This window comes from Rhipicephalus microplus, chromosome 1, assembly GCF_043290135.1.
Source record: "Rhipicephalus microplus isolate Deutch F79 chromosome 1, USDA_Rmic, whole genome shotgun sequence".
Lineage (NCBI taxonomy): Eukaryota > Metazoa > Arthropoda > Arachnida > Ixodida > Ixodidae > Rhipicephalus > Rhipicephalus microplus.
This window is the reverse complement of record NC_134700.1, coordinates 101,160,547-101,181,044: the sequence shown is the minus strand read 5'-3', so window position 1 is coordinate 101,181,044 and position 20,498 is coordinate 101,160,547. Positions and strand designations below refer to the sequence as shown.

Genomic DNA, 20,498 nt, shown 5'->3' with positions numbered 1-20,498 from the left:
ATATTTTCAATCATTTAAATTCAAATTGAAGTGAAATTGAATACTGCAATATTCGTAGGAATATTCGAAGCATTCGAATATTCACACAAGCCTGCACAAATGTGCCTTGAAATAAACATGTGAAACTCTTTCCTCCAGGGTACCTACAACATGCTCTGCCTTCCACTCAGTTCCATAAACTGTCCATGTAACCAGACTGTTAGATAACTACTGAAAACTGCGAAAATAATAAAGAAAAGCTCATACCACTTGTGACCCTCGCAGTCCCCGCTTCCACCGGCCGTGTACGTAGCACTCTTTTTGTTGATGCTGTAGTTGGTCAGATGCATGTACCGATCGCTCAAGTCCTCACACTCCAGAGAGTACCTATAGGTGCAAGTTTCATGATTATCACTTGAGGGACTTCAAATAGCAAACAAATGATAGAGCCAGCCATCTGCTGCTATATGTATATACACTGGTACAAAGTGCTTTGAACAAAACAGAGTGATTAGCAATGCCCACAGGTTATAGGTGACGCGCCATGCAATCCAAGATGGCTGCCAAAGAATAGTCAACCCATGAACATGCATAAGAAATGATAGGACACACGGACTTACTCCCCAGCCGCTTTCACCGGAAGAACTCTTGATCGTCAGATGAATGTATACGTATCGGACCAAAGTACTTTACCAAACGACAGAAACAGCTAAATGTTCGCTACCTCATTTTTTGCCGCAATGTGAAGGGTGGAAGTGTCAGCTAATCAACTGTGCATCAACAATGCCTTGTATAATTCTGCGCGTGCTACAGAAAACTTGGAGAACTAAAATTTATGTATGAACTGAATATCACTCCGAGGTAATCGGTACAAAACCAGCCCGATGGATTTACCGCAGTTGTAGGCCGTTAGCCAGTCACAGTGCTCTACTCGCTATTCCCTTCATGAAAACGTCACGTCTCGCAAGAATTAATCCGATTTATTGTCTCGTAGACGGTTCGGTTTATTCACTAATGCACGAAACATGCAACGTGGTTAGTGTCTGTTTCTTGCAAACACACTAACACTAAGCCTAGCACAGCCCAACAATGGAGTGTCTGCCTACTGACCACCTTCGAGAGTGATGCCCTTGAATTTTGCTTGGTGGTGAGACAGTCTATGGACATTGCGAAAATAATTATAGGCAAACATTCTGTGTAACGAAGCAGGGCGTTTACGGTGACTAATAAAAACAGAATAGGCAGGCATGTCTTGAAGCAAAATTAATACAGAAGTGTCATCAAAGAGTGGTCAACACGTGCACAAATCCACGCCTCATAGAAAAGCCAATTCTTTATAGCAAATAGAAATGGGTGGCTTGCTTTTGCAGGAGTATCGCTCATGCCACAGTATATAGATGTGAAATCACGAGCTGTGGTCTGCTGTGATGACAAGGACACCCACACAGCATAGACAGGTGTACAAAATATTTGTGGCGCAACCGAGACTGAGGAAAAAACACAAAACGAGACAGGATAGGGTGCCCTATCCTGTCTCCTCTCATTTTCCTTCCTTGTTTCAGTTGCGCCACAAAGATTTCATTAAAACAGACAGTTGTGTTAATGCTCTTGAGAAGAGACAATTCCTCATAAAGCACAACTACCATAAAAAAAAAGCTTCCAATCAATTGACATTGTGAACCCCTAGGCATTTTTTGCTCTGTAAAGCTGCACAATCAGCTAAAACAGCATAACCCCTTAGATGCCACAAGTAGTAGAATTGAGCTCAAGAGTTTTGAGATAGCCTGCGGCTTAGATTTTATAGAAGTAATGAAAAAATCAAATAAACGAGAAGCACTGCCGCCCAACGACCTTTGATTTTATCAAAGGAGCCTCAGACAAGGAGTACAAAATTTTGTCCTCACAGTTCTAAAGATCCATCGCAGTCACAACAAGCACTTTAGTACACGCACTTCAAGGCAAACTTGCTCTAACCTAAGTGACATTCCTGTGCAATAGTATGTCACTCACTTCATGGAAGCAAAGCGGACCAAGCCGTCGGGGAACAGGTATATCTTTAGGGGGTCAAAGCTGGTCACCAGCGCATACAGGCGAAGGTCAAACTTGGTCCCATTGATGAGGTACGGCGTCCGCACATACCTGAGTGAGAACGATTATTGCACCCTTGCTCACAGAAGATACTGAAAAGTGCAGCTAAACAAGTCATGGGCAACAAGTCAAACTCGCATGCAAGAGAATGGTGTAATGCCACACAAATATTGAGACTCCACTGACCTCTGGACCACCAGCGGCTGCTTCTTGGGTATCTGGTCCCAGCGGTGGACCACGTGCACACCTGCACCTCTTGCTGATGCAGGCTACACACAAGGACATGGAAGACATTGTGAAGAGGAAGGACTCCATTCTCTTTCACAATACGCTCATCATAAATGCCTTGGCTATGTGAAACTCATCACCAGTGTGCTCACCAAAGGGAAACAATCATTTGCTGTAAAGCATAGGCCACTTCAGTGCAGCATAACAACCTTTTAAAGCAGTTACCAAGTAAGCATTTCCTAACATAAATATCTGTCTCTAAGCTTGACCAGCTGTACTACATGTTTAATAGAATCAACATATGCATGGATACATGCATCCTTACTTATAATACCTCAAAAGAGGAAATTATGTAACTGCTAGTCATTTTTCGGTGGACATCCCCAAGTCTCCTAGGAGTCGTGCCCTCTGGTCACATAGCCATTTACCAGAATCTACCTCATATACGCGGTGATGCTAATGGCTTAGGCTGCTTCATAGCAGGTAAAAGCGCATTATAGAGCAGTAATTCTGGCTTTATGAGCAGGTATTGCTAAAAGCAAATTCAAGACATGTACTGCATTCATGACAGACGACCGATAAAAGCACAATGTGCTGCATGCTAAGCATAATAAAACTATGGAAGAACACAGATTTATCAATACCCGTGGCTAAGCTGTCGGTATTTAGTGGACGAATGCAATGGTAATATAGAGAACCACAGCACTTCATAATAAAATGACTCAAGATGACATGATTATCCCAAATGAGTTTGTCCATACTTGTACACTATACATCACACAAACCTAGTGATTGCACCTCTGTTACACAAGGTGTTTTATCTACAACATAAAAGAAAACACCTGGCTTGTTGAGCTTGTCGACCTAACGCTTTTTAAAATACTGCCCGTGACCAGAGGAAACTGTTTTCATGATTTAAATCCTTTCCTTGAGAATTACTTGGCCGTTTAAGAGTGTGAGCATTTTTGCATACGGGTAGTTGGTGTATAAGCCCAAGAGTAAGGAACGCCCTGAGGCGCCGTCCCATGCATAAAAGTAGTCACTACACTTGTTATACGATGAACACACGGAACGTTTTCTGGACTTGTGAATTCCAAAGTTGGCTCGGTTGCCTTTGGTCACTGCAGCAAGTGTCTTAGTGACGTCTTGTGGCTGTGTTGGTGTTCAGCCAGCAGCACCCATTCAGGCCATTTAAATATCCACAAATGCAGTTTCCCAGCTGCCCAATTTTTCAGATATGCATGAAAATTAGGAACTTTCACGGGACTGTGACAAGCCAATGTGTAATAAGGTCTTAAATTTCTGGCACCGAAGTGTTTCAGTTAGAACTTCCAGCCCACATGCCCGAAACAATGCCAACTGCAGTCAGCACGTTAAACCGCAGTCAGCACGTTAAAGTAAACGACGCTGAATCTGAAGAGTTAGACGTTTACTCGGGGGTCCCCCAAGGGTCTGTGCTAGGCCCGATTCTTTTCCTAATTTTCGTTAATGACATTCATTGTCATGTTGAACCTGACGTCACAGTTAGACTGTTTGCTGACGACTGTGTCATTTATACCACAGTACGAGCGATCGACGATCAGTTACGGCTTAATACCTCCCTAACTAACATTTCAAGATGGTGTCAAGAATGGGGAATGGAAATAAACGTAGGAAAAACCTCGTATATGCATATAACCCGAAAGAGAGCACCCTTAAAATTTGCGTATCATTTAAATGGACTACACGTAGCAGAGGCCGCTTTGGTGAAATATTTGGGCGTTACCATCACAAACACATTAAAATGGGATGTTCACATTAACTAGACGTGCACAAAAGCGTACAGACAGCTGGGATATCTTCGCACGAAACTCGCTCTAGCCCCTTCCAAAGTTAGACTAACAAGTTATAAATGCCTTGTACGACCAATCCTCGAATACGGCAGTGTAATCTGGAATCCGCATCAAACTTACCTTCTTAACCAGCTGGAGGGAATCAAAATAAAGCGCTCCGATTTGTGTATTCTCAGTATTCTCGAGATGTCAACATAACCACGCTCCGCAATAGGGCAAGCATTCAAACACTGGCGATCCGGCGACGCATAGCTGCATTAAAATTTCTTTATCTGCTTTATCATGACAACATTAACATCAACAAACACGAGTACTTGAAACCACCATATCAGCGCTCCGCCAGAACAAACCCCGACAAGAGTATCAGGCCTTTCATCTCCCGTTGCAATTCATTTAAGTATTCCTACTTTCCGTCAGTAATAGAAATATGGAATAACCTGCCATGTGATATAGTGTCCTCAGAATCTCTCGAATCATTCACTGCCAATCTTGAAAAGTTTTTGGATCAGTAAGTTGCAGCGTTGTAGAATAATGGCGCAACTTTTCATTGAACGTACGTTTTGATTTGTATGCCACTCGATGTTTCAATTCTCAGATCTGTGTCTCATATGCACTCTTCCCTGTTAGCCTGTGGTGTTTTTATTCTGTTTTATTTCTTGGTTCTTCGACTAGATGTACAGTTGTAATTTGTAATTGTTTAGAGTAGTCTGCACTGTTCATTTTTATTTTTTCCCGTATTCATTTTTTTTTTTGTTCTGTGGTCTAATGTGAAGATGACAATCTGTATAATTTCTTCCCACTCCTGTATGAGCCTGTTAAGGCTTACAGTATCAATAAAATAAATAAATAATAAATAAATAAATTATAGGCCCGCTTTAGTAGTTCATATGCTCGAGTCAGCCCTTTCACAAGTTTACATGTTTGCTGTTGTAGCCAATGTCTAAAAGTCAGCTTTACCGCAATGCTTCAATGAAGCAGACCAAAAATTCGAAGGGGCCATTATCAGAGTGCAGTGCGAAGATGCCTTTATGGATCAGCACCAGAAATTCGGAGGTGTGATAGCAACTGGTGGCAAACGCAACAGTGCGACTAATTACTGACAACCCTTCACGACAAACATTTTCATCGAAGTGCTCGGTAGAGCATGTCGCCTAGCATCATTGTGAGCCTACTGCATGGTTTTAATAGGTGACAACCCAAATGCGCCACACCATAGTTCTTTATGCTGCCTTATTGAGCGAGACTGCTAAGTATGCCGCAGAGACACACTACCTTTACTAAACGAAAGAGGCTGGCCATCGCCGTGCCCCCGTGCGGTCAGGAGCCAAGTGGGCATCAAGAACACTGTCACGGCAAACACATGCATACTGTACAGCAACGCCTCGGCAGTCACAGTATAAGATTACTTTGCATTGTTCTGCACACAACTAGGAGTGATCAGCTTCACACGGCAGCAAGTTTCGCGTGTCGGTGGAGATTTTCATGTAATAGCGCATCGTCTAGGTGCATGCACGCATCAGAGACCCCACAAATCATCCCCTCTTTGATTCCGCGCTTTGCATAGTAGCGCCATCGCTCGTGATGAGAGCTAGTATCGTGGTTGGTGCAAATCAGCAAGTTGCATTTACATGTAGTTAATTCAGAATGCATTCATGAGAGCCCGGGCGTGCGCCAAAATACCTATTAAGCATGCTGGGAAGCATTAAGGATATTTTAGAGGTGGCTGCGGTGATTAGACCATGTGAGCAGAATAAAAAAGCCTTAATTTGTATTTTCGACCCCAATTTTTTGGAGGATTTCGTGGTGTCTAAACAGTTGAAAAAGTTTGGCTGTTCACTGCATCGTGCTCAATGACGACGTTAGGCGCAGTTTGTCTTGGCTATTACAGGTCGCGAGATACAGCTCCGGGCGACACGAGCCGATGAGGTTAGGCACAACCTGACCGCTTTTCCTCTGTGTATGAGGAAACTATCGCAGGTCAGAAAAGGACCGACTGCTCCGTTTTGGTTGAACAAAAGAACTAACTTTATTTTGATAGGGATGCCCGTTGCCGAGCGAGGTCGGGAGAATACATGGCTGCCAGTTGGAAAAAGGAAAGACTGAACTTGGCAGTTTCTTCAGTGTATAAATAAAGTTGTTTCTACCACGGTGTCACTTTCAATTGGAGGACCAGAAGAAGTTAGTTTCGTTTCCAAATGTTGGCATACGCCCTCTGGCGCAGGTTGGGCACAGAGTCGCTAAATTTTTAGGAAATGTAACAGGATGTAGCAGCCAGGGCACTTGGTGCAATTTGGTTCAATTGGTGCAGGGGTAGCTTCTCTGTATTTGTGAATGAATATGACTTTCCCTGGCGCTTCAGTGCAGTACCGAAGCGCAATCTGTATAACATTTTTGTGCAGTCTGTTTACTATTCAGAAACACTACCGTAATTACTCGAATCTAACGCGCACATTTTTTCTGGTTAAGCGAGTTCATAAATCGCATGTGCGTTAGAATCGAGTACGAAAAAAAATGACTACGGTCATTTTATTGCCATCGGCATTTCCAAAATGGCCGCCCCCTACGTGCGTCGGCATGATGCGTCGGCCATTTCTGCCTATGTGTTTCCCATGTGCGGCACTTCGTATGTGTGCTGAGGAGTTCGTCATCTTGTAGTGTATTAGCATCGACGGCATAGAAGGGGGGACTCGAAAAACTCGACGAGTGCACCACGATGCCGCTTTTAAAGGAAAAGTCATCGCGTGTGCCGAAACGGACAGAAATCGGGCCGCATCGCGGTTGTTCGGAGTTCCCGAAACGTGCGTGCGGGACTGGCGGAAACAAAAGCAGGATATTGTCGACAGCAAAGATTCACGCAAAAGCTTCAGTAGACCACAGCAGGGTCAATTTCCACAAATTGAAGAGCTGCTTGGCGAGTAAGTGATTAAGCAGTGAGCGGCACAGCGGCCCGTGACGACAGAACTGCTCCAAGTGCAGGCTATGCAGTTAGCCTTAGAAAAAGGTTTAGTGCGAAGCCAGTTTAAAGCGAGAAGGTGCTGGCTAACTAACTTTATGAAGAGGAAAGGCTTTTCCCTACGAAGGCGAACAGGCATATGCCGGAAGTTGCCGGAGGAGTACGAAGAAAAGCTTCAGAGTCTTCAGAGGTTCCTCCTAAACTTGCGGCACAACAACGGCTACCTGCTTGGGCAAATCGGGAATGCCGATCAGAGGCCTCTTTACTTCGACATGCCTGACACCTCAACTGTCGAGAAGAAGGGGGCGAAGCAAGTTCGCGTGCTGACATCGGGCCACGGAAAAACTAGAATGACGGCAATGCTCCGTTGCACATCAGATAGGCACAAGCTTTCCCCGTACCTCATATTCCAACAGAAGACGCTCTCGAAAGGAGTCGTTTTCCTGAGTGGTGTGATCATGCGGGCCAACGAGAAAAATGGGTGCGCGTTGCAATCAATGTCTTACTTTTTTTTTTTCGTCGTGAAAACCGGGTGCGTGTTACAATCGAGGGCGCGGTAGAATCGAGTAAATACGGTATTCTGATCACGCTTGTGCTTTCAGAACCTTGGGCTTCGCTGCATGGTGAAGTGCCTATGTTTGCGTTTTGTGGAGAGAACCGCAAGGATCCTAGTTCAGGGACAGTTGATAAAGTACAGGGTTTGATCATTGGTTCTTTGTGCTCGACATCTGGTTTGTCCTCCATGAAATTTGCGGTAACGCGAGGCTTCACACTCAACTTAGGCATATCATCAAACATGAACTGTTGCTGTGGTCGAGAAAGAGAACAAAGATACCGGAATGCTGGGACACACCGTCCACTGCAGTGCGTGGTGTTGTTGATAAATTACCGCGATTATATATGGTCTAACACGACTTGTAACTTGAACAACCTACACAAGCTTTCTGAAAGCATACTAGAAAAATCGTGCAATTTCATGTAGAACAAGCTAAATGGTCTGTTGAAACACATAAATGTACTGCTCAATGTAGCTTGGTCGACAACATTTATAAGCTACCTTACCTATCTTAATTAAATACAGCATGTCCCAGTAGTGGGAGAAAACTTTACGCGCATAATATGGGTCAGTCTGAATTGTTTGGCAGGGTTGTGTATCGCGGCTACATTTACTACATGGCACATGCCACGTACCCAATGACTACTTCTCAAGTCCAACTTCTCAAGCTGTCCAAAGTTTGATTAAAACTTTGCTTCAATGCCTCAAACACTTTGCACAGCCAAGTGCACATAAGCTTTCACATTCTTTTAATCACAATATTTAGTTTGCTTGCAACCTAAATTAACCTTTGACTGTTAATAAAATGCTAGACTGCATCTGTAAAATATCCACACCCATCCACTACTTCAAGTACATATTAACACAGGTCTAGGAGAAAGTGCTCACCGGCTTGATGATCCAGCAGTGGTCCCCGGGAGTCTCAGCACTCCAGGCGTCCCTCAGCAGGGGCAACTCCTGGGGCAGGAGGAAGGTGTCTGGCAGCGAGGGGCGTCCCTTTTCACCACGGATACGCCCCAGCCGCACCACATTCTGCCACAGCTTGTCCTTGCGCCCTAGGTGAAAGCTGCCTGGAAAGTGGTTCACCTGCGAAATACCATGCACATTGACGCACTCAGGGATAAATGTTGCCAAACAGAGATGCATGCCCAAAATACCGACATATTCAGGTAACAACAGTGCTTAAGATCACATGAAATCATGCTCTTCGCCTACAATAAACCAGAAACAGTCCCCGAGAAAGAGATTCTCCCTTTATAAAAAAAAGAAACCTTGAAAGATGCGTCTACGAAAAATCCTCATGATCCGCGCAGTAAAATGTACAGTTTTCATTCTTGCATAGTACACTTCCACTGCTAGAACTTAGAGGGAGCCGTGAAACCCGTACTCATCATTCGCACTAACTAGCTCCATTTGAATAGCCCAATGTGACATTAAAAATCTCCTCTTCGTACAAAGTTTAGGGGACCACGTCATGTCATTTTGCACAAAGTTACAACAGTGATCTCAATAGCTCAGAAAATGGATGTCACTGGCAAGGTTATCTTTCAAGCAATCTTGATTAGCAAGGAAGAGGACTTGGCAGCTTGCCTGAAGTTAGCACAGAGCTTGCTCTCTCTTATTACAAAGTCAAGACTATACATTCTTTGCTCATTGAAGAAAAGCATAACTTCCCACTGAAATCCCCGTAAACGCCTGCTTTTACCCCGAACGAGAACTTTTGGGGAGTTCACTGCTAGTACAAGTTCTTCCTAATGTTATACAGGTCAAATTAACAGACTTTCAATATAAAGCATAGTGCTCAAGATGTGTTTATTTTGGCCTTTTGAATGCAGTACAGACACTGTGAAGTAAACTTCATTGGCACAACCTCAAATTGAAAAGAAAGTAAATAACTCCAAGGTTGAATTAAATTTTTTTGTGTTTCTGAAATTGGATTTTTTCTACTGCAAATCGCTGACACATATGTGAAAATAAAAAACAAACCCACCATTGAGTACACTTTGCACATAATGTTCAATTTAAATATAACTTTAGAAAATGAAGACAATTGGCAAGTTTTGTGGCTTTGTTAAGTTTAGGTAACCATACAACACATGACATCAGTGAAATACCTAGCCTGGATCCCATCTATTCCAATATGCGATTTCTTACAACAATGCATGCCAGGGTTCTTAGAATCATGCAAGGGTTCCTAAAAGCATCCCTGATGCCCTCAAGTAGCAGCTGGACAGACAAACAACACAATGAAACGAAAGCTATAAAGGCCGAGAAAAAGGTTGAGCAACATACCTTCTGAAAGCCCTTGATCTCTGCAAAGGTGAAGCACTTGATGTGTTTGCCCCAAGTTCCATTCCAGTAAGGACCATCTGTAAGGAAAACACACCACAAAAAGCAGAATAGTCATATCTCAAGGGAACCAACTACAAGACAGTTTAAAAAAAAGCGATTTCATAAATACCAGCATGTTTTATGCAGCCAAACCTGACTATATTGAACACGTGTGAATTTATCCTTATATCGAACTGTTCTCGAACACAATGTTTTAAAATGTTCATGAGTAGAAAAATGTAAGGCTACATTTAACAAATATAGCCAGAACACACCACATATAAAACATCAAGCAGAGCGACAAGCTCCGAAAAGTTGCCTTTTCCACACAAATAATTGGCTTTTTTTTCTCGTGATAGGGGACTTCCCCACATTCATTAACAAGGGCGCCTCTCAACGCAAGTAGAAACTATTCCCTACCACTGCGTGCACTCTCCCTCAATTTCTTTTTGCGGCAGATGTGCGTGGTGTCACCGTTTGCTTCTCAGCTCCCTTTGTTAATGCAAGGGCTGCCATCCAACAAAAGAACCCGGCTGTTTTCTACAAAGCTGCCGATATTCAATGCAGTCGAACATAGAGAAATCTCTGTTGTGTCGCCAGTGCGTAAAACAATGCAAGAAACATGCCGAGTACGACACTGAAAAAAAACGTCAGCATTAGGGCCATGGCACGATAATGTTGGTGTTCCAGCACTCAACATGCACTCACAGCTGCATATCAAAGGGGTCAAGAAACGATTCCCAAAAAATTTTAACTTCAATATCATGATCGTCCATGCATCTATACCTTGGCTTGTTTCATCGTCCGGGTTCATTTAATAGCTATAAAGGGAAAATTTCAATTCTCCAGTTCACATTCCTCTAAGCTATACAGCTGACGTCAGTAAGTCAGGCAATAAAAAGTCTCTGTCCCCGACAAATCATGGCGACAAAGCGGTATTTGCTGAGCCATAGTTTACAAAGCTTCGTAGCATCATAACACCTCGGTTTAGGCGCTGTAAAGACATCATAAACCTTGTTTCCACTTTGCCAGGTTGTGCGGCACTGTATCACCATGCACACTGTGAACATAGCGTGAACTAAGCCACACAAAACACACAGTAAAACACAACCAGTAAGAAAAAAACTGGGACACTGCCCCGAGCAAGCAAAAGCAACAAGTGACTGAGCGCAAATGTACTTGAAGATAGAACCAAGCGATCACTTGCTGTTTTGCACAATACACAACTTATAGAGCAAAAATTGCTGTGTTATTCTATTCTTTTCTAGGTTTTTATACAGTTAAACCCCTTTATAAGAGGCATGCTCCAGGCAGCAATTCTTGTCTTTTATACGAGATGTCTCTTTATATGCAGCGGACCTCGAATGCATTTTCCAATCCCCCGAACTTTACTGCTGGCATACTTGTCTCCCTTATACCCATTTGTTTCTTATGAAGGGGTTGACTGCAAATCTTTTATTTTAGAGCTATAGAAAGCTAACACTGTGTTTATAAATTGTCTTAGCATGAAGTCACACTGATGTCACACAATGCCTGTGGCAGCCAGTGGTGACGCATGGTCGCCTAGAAGCCAGAATAACCAAGATTTAAAACAGGCTTCATTAATTATAGACTATATACCACGCCAAGACTATATACCAAGATTTTGAAATCGACATGTCTAATGTGATGCTGTTTGCATTGATACTATATTTTCTTGCCTACAACCCACGTTTGCATATCACCCTGCATACCACCCTGCACCCCTAACTGCAAACAGCAAGAAATTTTAAATTAAGACGAAGAAATGCCCCGATATTGCCTAAGGCACTTTCCTTGTGTTATTGGCAAGTCTTGGCATGAAGCTCACTAACACACCAAAATTACCATTGAAAGCATTATATCAAATTTAATGATCCAGTAGACACTCATTGAATAGTTATCTGTTGAATGGAACTGCTGCTTGGAACGGAACTGCCTGTGATATGATTGGTTTCATGCTTGAATGCTGCAACCCAGTTCACCTCTGAGTAAACAGAACTCCTGTTAAATGAACCACATATTCTAGGTTCTTTCAGGTTCTGCATATCAACCTAATTCCCAATTCTTAGTGAGTTCGATATATGTAGGCTCAACTATAAATCAAAAATATATTCCAGGGGATATAAACGTTCGATACACAATTTGTCATATGTAGGTTTGATTTTATACCGCGTATCCACAAGAGCGTGTAAACTACAGTTAAATCTGAATATTTTATGTAGTTCTGTCACTTCAGAATCAACACTGAAGTGTGTAATGCCAGAAAAAGCATGACAAATGAGAAGTCAAAGGTGCTAGAGTGAAGCTAGAAAAAGTTTCCTTTCTAGCTCCGCCCAATACATATGGTTACCCTGCATGCTTTTTTGGATGCTTTTTTTTTTTCAGCCTTTACCATGTGCTCCATAGAGTTAATATATAGGCTGAAACAGTGCACTTGCTCTATCTGGCAGCGTCATGCCATTTGTTAATGGAAAGTAGCAGTTTAAGTCAACACAGCATTACTGACAGCTGAAGGTAGCTATTCCATCAAAGGATACACCACTAACTAATGTGTTTCTAAATATTAGTGAATAGTAAATTTTGGGTTCAGAGCAAGTATCAATTTTTTCACATAGTTTAAAATCAAATAGTGTGAATAATACAGATCACATTGAAAATAAAGAAGTGCATTGATTTCAAGATTTAACAATAAAGCAGAATATTTCTAAAAGGGTACAGACAGAACATTTCGCAGCTGTGACAGCCTGCAGGATCGATTTTTTTAAGGTGCACACAGAGTCTACAAAATCTGAACACAGCCCGGAAGGTTATTCATATGAATTTGAAAGTTCGCATGCCCAATGCAGAGCTATATGCCGCACCATTGCCTCTGAGATTAGATGCCTGCCACATGAATGAAAAACTAGCTGCCAAACTTCCTTCTGTTTCACAAGTGTCAGTCGTAAGCGCCACATGTGGCGGACACTCCAATACTTTCGACATCTTGCACAGCCTTCAAAACAGTTAGGCACAGTCTCTGATCTCAAAGAACTCTTGAGTGGCATGCCCCTATGGGCGATGAACAAAAATGAGAGAATACTTGAGCTTCACCTTAAAGTCTAAGTCGCGATAGCGTATTTGGGCCTCGTGTACAATGCCTTGCGAGCTCTTAACCTGCTTCGGTTCTCAGTGCATCCTTCAATCTTGCCATAAGGAAACTAACAACTGTGCACCATTTCAAAGTACCACTGAATGCCTACCCCAAGCACAGTGGCTAGATGCCCACTACGCCATAATTATTCCTTTAGCAATTAGTGAAACGCCTACTACACATTCATAGGGAAACATGAACCCTACACAGCTGTCCCCTTTATTGATAGTTTCGCTGCTGATGACTATTAAATATGTATGAGCACTTTGTAATGATTGAGCCTTTGAAACCCTGCCTCATTGATCAATTCACATCTTTTGATGCCTGGTGCAATTCTAAGAACTTTAGACACGCAATTAGTGATGCACTAAGGAGACTCCTTCCACTACATGACATTTATATAGCGCAGAAGACTGAGGTGCAAAAAACATAACGTGAAGCAGGAAGAGCAGCAGAGAAGACAGAACAGCGCCGTTCTGTCTTCTCTCCTGCTCTTTCTGCTTCACGTTATGTTTTTTGCGCCTCAGTCTTCTGCACCAAGTATGCACCAACTAGTCCAAAAACAAGTCCTTTTGGAATACATTTATATAGCGTTTTTAAAAAGCAGCTTCAACAAATCTCGTGTCCCTGTGGTAGAACACCTGCTTGCTACGCAGACGGCCCGGGTTTGATCCTCACTCGAACCTGGAATAATTTATTATTTTCTGTACATTTTTTTAGTTATTGTGGTCCCGGACAAGATGATTTATTGTTCACAACCAATGATATTGACACGAAAATTTTCTGGAAACGAGCTCTTTTATGCTATTCCATTAAAGCATGCTTAGAGGACGTGATGACAATGTCGGCCGCAAGCGCTACTTTCTCACAGTTTGTTCGAAAATCGAGGCAGGCTGGTTCCCACCTCGCATCGACATCGTACAAAGTGACACCAAAGGGAGCCTGGACCTACCGTGATACCACCAGAGCGGCTAAGGCCCGAGGTGCCTTCTAAATCATGTTACCATAGTGACCACTGTGCTGTTTCTGTACTAGCACCAGCAGGCTACCATTTGGCAGCTGCTCGCAAGTCCGGGCCCGTCGTGAACGTGTGGACGCCGGGTGACAGTGATGAAGGTGACAACAACGCCATCACGCAGCGCATGCTGCATGCAAAGACCATGCAGGCATCGGGAAAGTGCCTCACAGTCTTATGTGCTGTTTAACACACCAGATGGCCTTTAGTTGCACGCAATGGCTTGATGTTCTTAAAGCTTGCCCAAACCCAAACTGAGACTAGTCGTTGATAAACAGGCTGCAATAAATTGTCACTGTGCCTTGTCAAGTTATGCGTCATGTCATGACTGATAGGCCTCCAGCAACATTTTCCGCAAAAAGAGATCACACCAAACTTTTTGTGTTAGTACCCCTTTAAGAATTGGAACTAAGCTTGTGCTTAAAAGCAACAAGAGAGCAATTTCAAATAGTAGCAAGATTTTATTAATATGTGCGATATATACAAATACTTGGCATTCCACACCGTTAAAACAGAGGAATGCACTTATTGTATTTAGTCACATAATGACCACACTTTGCATTTAAATATAGTACATATGCAAATGTGGGGGTGCAATTACTATGCAAGGCAAGTTTTCTGTAAATAAAATAAAGAACAAAGAAGATTAATTGTTGAGGCCAGCACCAGTATGGTTGGGGCCTTTTTGCAGTTCCACAGAAAATTGAGAAAATGGCAGACAGCACCATGCAGAGCATCAGCTGATTGAGTCACACTCAATGAGTTCCAAGTTGGTTTTTGAGCAGCTGTAGTACCACGACCTAAGACAATATAGAGCTGTTACGGCCTATGAGAGTGTTGGCTCCAACACCTAGTAAGTGATCACTTTAGGCAATAATTTCGTCAGGTTATCACCCCATGTACGGTCATCAATGTGCGATAGCATTCCAGTCCGCTGTATTAGCATGGTTGGCACAGTACAGACTAACCTGGCTCGTAGACAGCCAAATACCTTGCAAAAGTACATGCGCAAATGACTGTCCAAACTGAAGCCGTTGTTTCACATCCTCCCACACTGGGCTGCAACAGCGACAAAATGTCTTATGCTTTTTGTTTCACGCTGGTCTTTCATCCACTACTCACAGCCATGTACTGCATTTACTCGCATTACAAACGCACTTTTTTTCTAGAAAAATCGGAGCAAAGTTGGGAGCTGCGCTCATTACGTGGAGTAAATTTTATGAAAACTTTTACGGGAAGAGCAAAAAGATGCAGTAATGCAAAACAAGTTAGGTCGCTTAGCCTTTCGCAATTGACATACGCCTACACTGTTTTGAAAGAGCTTCTTTGTCGCACTCCACTGATATTCGGTGGTTGATGCTGCTATCTTCTGCAAGCTTTCCCTGGGGGGCCGCCTGCGCATGCCATAAAAGCGTTTTGCGGCAATCTCAAGGGGCGCCCGGAAGCGTGCGCTGCGATGCTACGCTGCACTTTGTCAATTTCGCTGCAACGTCGCATCACGACCATGACGACGCCGTTAACTTTGTAGCAAGTAACCAACATTGCAGTAAGCTACCCCCGAAACATCAAAACAAACCGTTGAAAACTGGATTAACGACGAAATACGGCCGCCGCCTCGCTTCTACATTAGAAGTTCCTCTACGCGCCGATAACAAGCCAAGCGAGAATTGAGGGCCCTACCGTGTTGCGGAAATCATCACGATGTTTTCTGGATGACAAGCGATTTTTTTTTTGGTTGTCCGTAAACCTGCGAGGCGATAGCGACGAAGGACCCTTCGCGACAGCAAATCCTGTAAACGTCGCTCGAAAATCGCGCGCAAGTAGTTCAGCTTTTTGAAACTGCATGCCCGCGTCGGTTGGCGCTGGCCGTTTCGTGACCTTCGCTCGCTGTGTGCTGATCAGCTGCAAACAATACGGTACGCGGCAACAGGCAAAGGGGGGAGGGAGCGAGCGGAGGTGGCTGAGGAGAGGGTCGGCAAAATAATAAGAAAAAAAGGATCCAATGGTGGAAGAGGCACCAGGTGAAGGTTAGCGGGACTGCCAATGGGACTGCAGTGGATGAATGTAGGGGGTGCGTTTATTATGCAAGTGCGTGCATTACGCAGGTAGATATAGTACGGTAATCCAGTTAACATGAATAGAACGAAAACAAGAAGCAGCATTTGCATACCTGCCAACATAAGATGAAAATTCAACAGACCACAGTAGAGTGGGTAGGGGGGTATATATTTGTGTCGCGCTGTTTTTGCTTCTGTACACTGCGACTACAAAAGCACGGTGGTTCAGGGCCATCACTCATTGTGTTTTCGGCATCTGCAGTAATTTCCCGACGATGTCAGTTCTCGTGCACCTGCACCGCTTCGCACTCTCAAACTTCGGGAGCATTTTTCGAAACAATGGCCCTGCGTGATCTCTTACGCTCAGCAGCACGTTGCGTTCCACATGAACTCCCGTGAATAGACATTCTACGCCGATTGCACTGTCTTTCGCAGCCCTTTTGAAAGATACTTTCGATGTCATCCAACCCTATGTGTCGGCCTCGCCACTTTGCGGCACACTTACATCACAGGCGCTCGTGGTATACAGAACCCATACATACTTTTGAAATCGCCATCGACCTTCCAACCTAACTCGGGAGAAACACACAGTTCCCCAAAACCACATAACAATTACAAGAGAAGCAACGTAGGCCTAGAGTTGTGGTCACCTTCTTTCGGTATGGTGGTAACCAGGTCTGGCGGCCACCGGCCTTCGCCCAGATGTGCGATACTTCAGTGCTTATAATACACTTAGAGGTACTCTAGGTATAGTTAAAATGAACTAGAAGTGTAGTGACGAGTGCTCTTATGCAGCACCACAACTGTCGCAGCAGGAAAGGCTAACGTACACACGTGATTAAAAAAAATTGAAAAAAATTGTGTAAGCTGTTGCACGGCGACATTTTGGGAGATTTGAGATCGCGTTCATACAATTGGTAGATTAGGTCAAAATTCGGGAGTCTCCAGGACAATTTGAGAGAGTTGGCAGAAAAGGCATCGGAACAGGCATTGCAGGAAGATAGCACAGCAGCACACTCTGTAAAATCTCCACAAATAATGCTGCACCAAAAATACTAAACATACGCTGCAGACATGCAAGCAATGCAATGAGCATTAGATTGCGCGAGAGAAGCACCTACAATGACAATAAGTCCACATTAACCAGGCAGCTCTTCGTCGACAACTCTATGTGAGAGACGCAGATCTCGAAGGCCTTACTTTGTCTAGCAGCATACTTCATAGGTCTTGGAACTCTGAGGTTGTGCCTTCGCTCGCGGGGACCTGAAAGCATCATAGGTTTTGTGCACCAAGGTTGTAATATGATCGTTATAAGGAAGATATAAAGCAAAAGTCATGTTCTGACAACAAAATTCAGGAGTGCGATCATTATACGAATAAATACGATAGTAAGCAGAGCCTATGCTGCATCGAAGTTCATGACGAGGGCTGGCTTGATAATGGTTCTAGGGAGGAGAAGTGATCAATTGAGCAACGATGTCAACAAGTTTTCATTGGTAGAATGCACTCGTGTGCGTGCTTTTTTGAAGGAGGGTCGACTTATGGGAGAGTTAAATCAAATCAAATCAATTTTACGTATCTATATACATGCTTTTACGTATCTATATACATATTTGTTTGAAAGCTACCAGCTTAGCTTAAAATTACCCGGTGTAGTTCCTTGCAAATTCTTAAGAATACTGTGCAGTAGACTAAAGGTGTACAGATTACCAATTGAATAACATTATACTATATGTTTTAAGACATGTGCTTAAGATCTCCTACAATAAGAAAAGTGAGACATTTTTTGATGCCTTCACAATTACTTCCAGAGCCCCAAGCAATTCCTATGACCCCAAGCTAAAGGCATAATTTAGAACAGCAATTAGGCAAGATTAATTAACGAACTTTTCATCATGTGTAGTTGGGCGGTTATGAAAAAGGTGGAATTGAAGTTCTCCATGCAAAGAACCCATTGCAGCTTTGAGATGTAGAAAAAGCAGCCTCTAGTGATTATTGCAATGTAATGAAGTTCACTAAAATTAAACAGCAAAACCAAATTACTGATAAATTACTGATAGCGCAACAAGCACACGGTTGAAATAACATCACTGTGTCACTGTTTAAGACAACTGAAGAGGTATACTTCTTGAGTGTTCGTTATATATGTGTGTCATATGAGCTATGATTGCAAGTGCAGCTCGTATAAAAACACAAAAAATAAACTGATGGTTGATATATCGACACTCACTTATACTGAACATTGTAGTGTGCTCGTATCTCACAGGAGTACAGCCACTAGCATGGGTTCTGACATAGCGAGCCACAGGGTCACGTTTGCAGTCGTCTCGCGCGAACAACCATGTCGCTGCACACGTGCGTTCAGGTAGCACGTGTGCACGTGTGTGTCGACCACAAACGATCAGATCCCCGACGTACATCGCTGGATGGCCGATTCGCTTCAGCCATGCAGCGCGCAAGGCCCCATCGTGTAGCACCCGGTGCCGATGCTTTTCGTTTGCGTTTCTCGGCACGTTTACGCTTCTCGGCACGTACAAACGTACATTAAGTACGTTTGTGCGGGCACACAGGCGCTGTAGTTGAGCGAGGAGTGAACATGTGCACCGCGACAACTGCGAGGCTCAATCTTTCACCGTAGTGCCAAGAAAGACAGGGCAGTTTCGTAGCTGCGAGTGTAAACAGGAACTCCCGTCGACTTCACTACTGTTTTTTCACACCTGATTTAGACCAATCGGCGAGCTGCGTGCTACGTCACGTCGCCGATCCCCTAGTTGACGTCACTGCGCGTGCAAAGAGGTTGGTCAGGCATAGGAGAGATGCGCGGGAATTATTTTTTGAAATAGAGGCCCTGTGCGTCGCGCAGTGCTGTAATAGCATGAAAACGTGATCACTGCGGTCTAATCTACGATTTGCCGAGCTTGTATGGGGGGTGTAAAAGAAATGTCGGAGACTGTTTACTGGCCCTTTATTTTGAGCATTTAAAGCTGAAATTTTTATGTTATATGCATTTCTCACAGTTGAAAACAAATATGCAATTAATTTTCAGCTGTCACTTCCAAATTTTAAATATTGTCTGCTCCATAAACTTACGTTCTGCCCATTGTTCAGACAGCTTTCTCATAAAAGATTGCTGCAAATTAGATATGACAGTGTTCTGTAAAGAACAGGAAGTGCAAGAAAACCATAATTTTATTCTTAGCTTGATTGGTTTAGGAGTTATGGCCTTAACAAGTGGACTCATCAGAAATCTGAAACTTGCTTAATTATATCACTAATTAAATCACTGTTTTCAATGAAATTATAATTTTTTGGTCTTGTTGCACTCATCAATGTACAAGCTTTCAAATGCTGCAAAAATTATCAAAAGCTAACCACTAGATCAAAAGCTACTGTGGGCAATGGCCTCGGACGTGATGAAAAATGTTTTGAGAAAACGAGAAAAGAGGTTTAGGGACACGGCGAGCATGTATATTCAACAGGTAAAGGTGTAAATCAGTGCAGTAATGATGCTAGAAGCCATGAGGAGTGTAGTCATCATTCTTCGTGCATTTTTTTTTTCATTGCACACCAGATGTTTCCTGCGTTTCCATAGTTCAGATCAGCATACAGAGTTCTGACGGTGCTCGCGCAGTCGTCAGTAACGTCTACGGCAGCCTTCGACGAGACAGTAATCATTCTCACTCTCACGTAATCATTATGCTGTGTCTTTGCATCTCTGTGAAACATTTAGGGTGAAAAAAAAAATGCAATTCAATGCTGTTTGTTCGTTTGCTGTGCCGCACGAACCGCGAGCACGTTGATCTAAAAAAGAGCCACGCGCCGCATCCCCCGCCCTCTCGCCGAGCCCCCTACGAATTTCAGTTCCTTGCACTCATCACATGTCCACATGTCAGCACAAGTTTCATGGCAATACCATATTCCTGATCTTTTTCGGAAATGCTGCCAAGCTCGCCACACACACTGAAGCAGTTCATTCATTATCGCTAAACTTACGACGGTGAACGGCGTTCCAGTAGTCGCTGTCGTGGCTTTTGAGTCTCGAAGAACAGACCGCTCGCGTTGTGAGGTTTACGTCAACGAAAGGTCTTTTTGAATGTGATTCGCACGGCACGCAAGGACCACTTTTTCAGCGTCGAAAACCAGGGGAGTGTCGACGCGCAGATCTTGCGTGTAATCGTTGGCCTCGGCTATGGAGTCCATGATCGCGGGAACCGCATTCGTGAGAGCGTTGGCACAGTGAGCTTTTCTGTGTTCTAGGCAGCGGAGGGTTTCGCTGATGAGACGCTGCATGCTCTCAGACGCCGTTTT

General features: G+C 43.5%; 1 protein-coding gene across 4 annotated transcripts in view; it reads right to left on the bottom strand.

Moving 5' to 3' along the window:
* The window catches only part of LOC119178459 (tubulin monoglutamylase TTLL4), a 116,700-nt gene that overhangs the window by 66,286 nt on the left and 29,916 nt on the right, over positions 1-20,498 (bottom strand). For 3 of the 4 annotated variants that reach the window (XR_005110709.2, XM_037429665.2, XM_075886417.1), the window contains exons 6-11: positions 17,391-17,453; positions 9,929-10,005; positions 8,525-8,722; positions 2,254-2,336; positions 1,990-2,118; positions 247-366 (exon numbers count right to left, since the gene is read on the bottom strand). Coding sequence is in view for 3 of the 4 variants with exons in the window: in XM_037429665.2 (XP_037285562.2) it covers positions 247-366; positions 1,990-2,118; positions 2,254-2,336; positions 8,525-8,722; positions 9,929-10,005; positions 17,391-17,453 (670 nt within the window). In the remaining variant the exon portion in view is untranslated. The remainder of the gene's footprint in view (positions 1-246; positions 367-1,989; positions 2,119-2,253; positions 2,337-8,524; positions 8,723-9,928; positions 10,006-17,390; positions 17,454-20,498) is intronic. The other variant, XM_037429666.2, reaches the window with a different exon arrangement.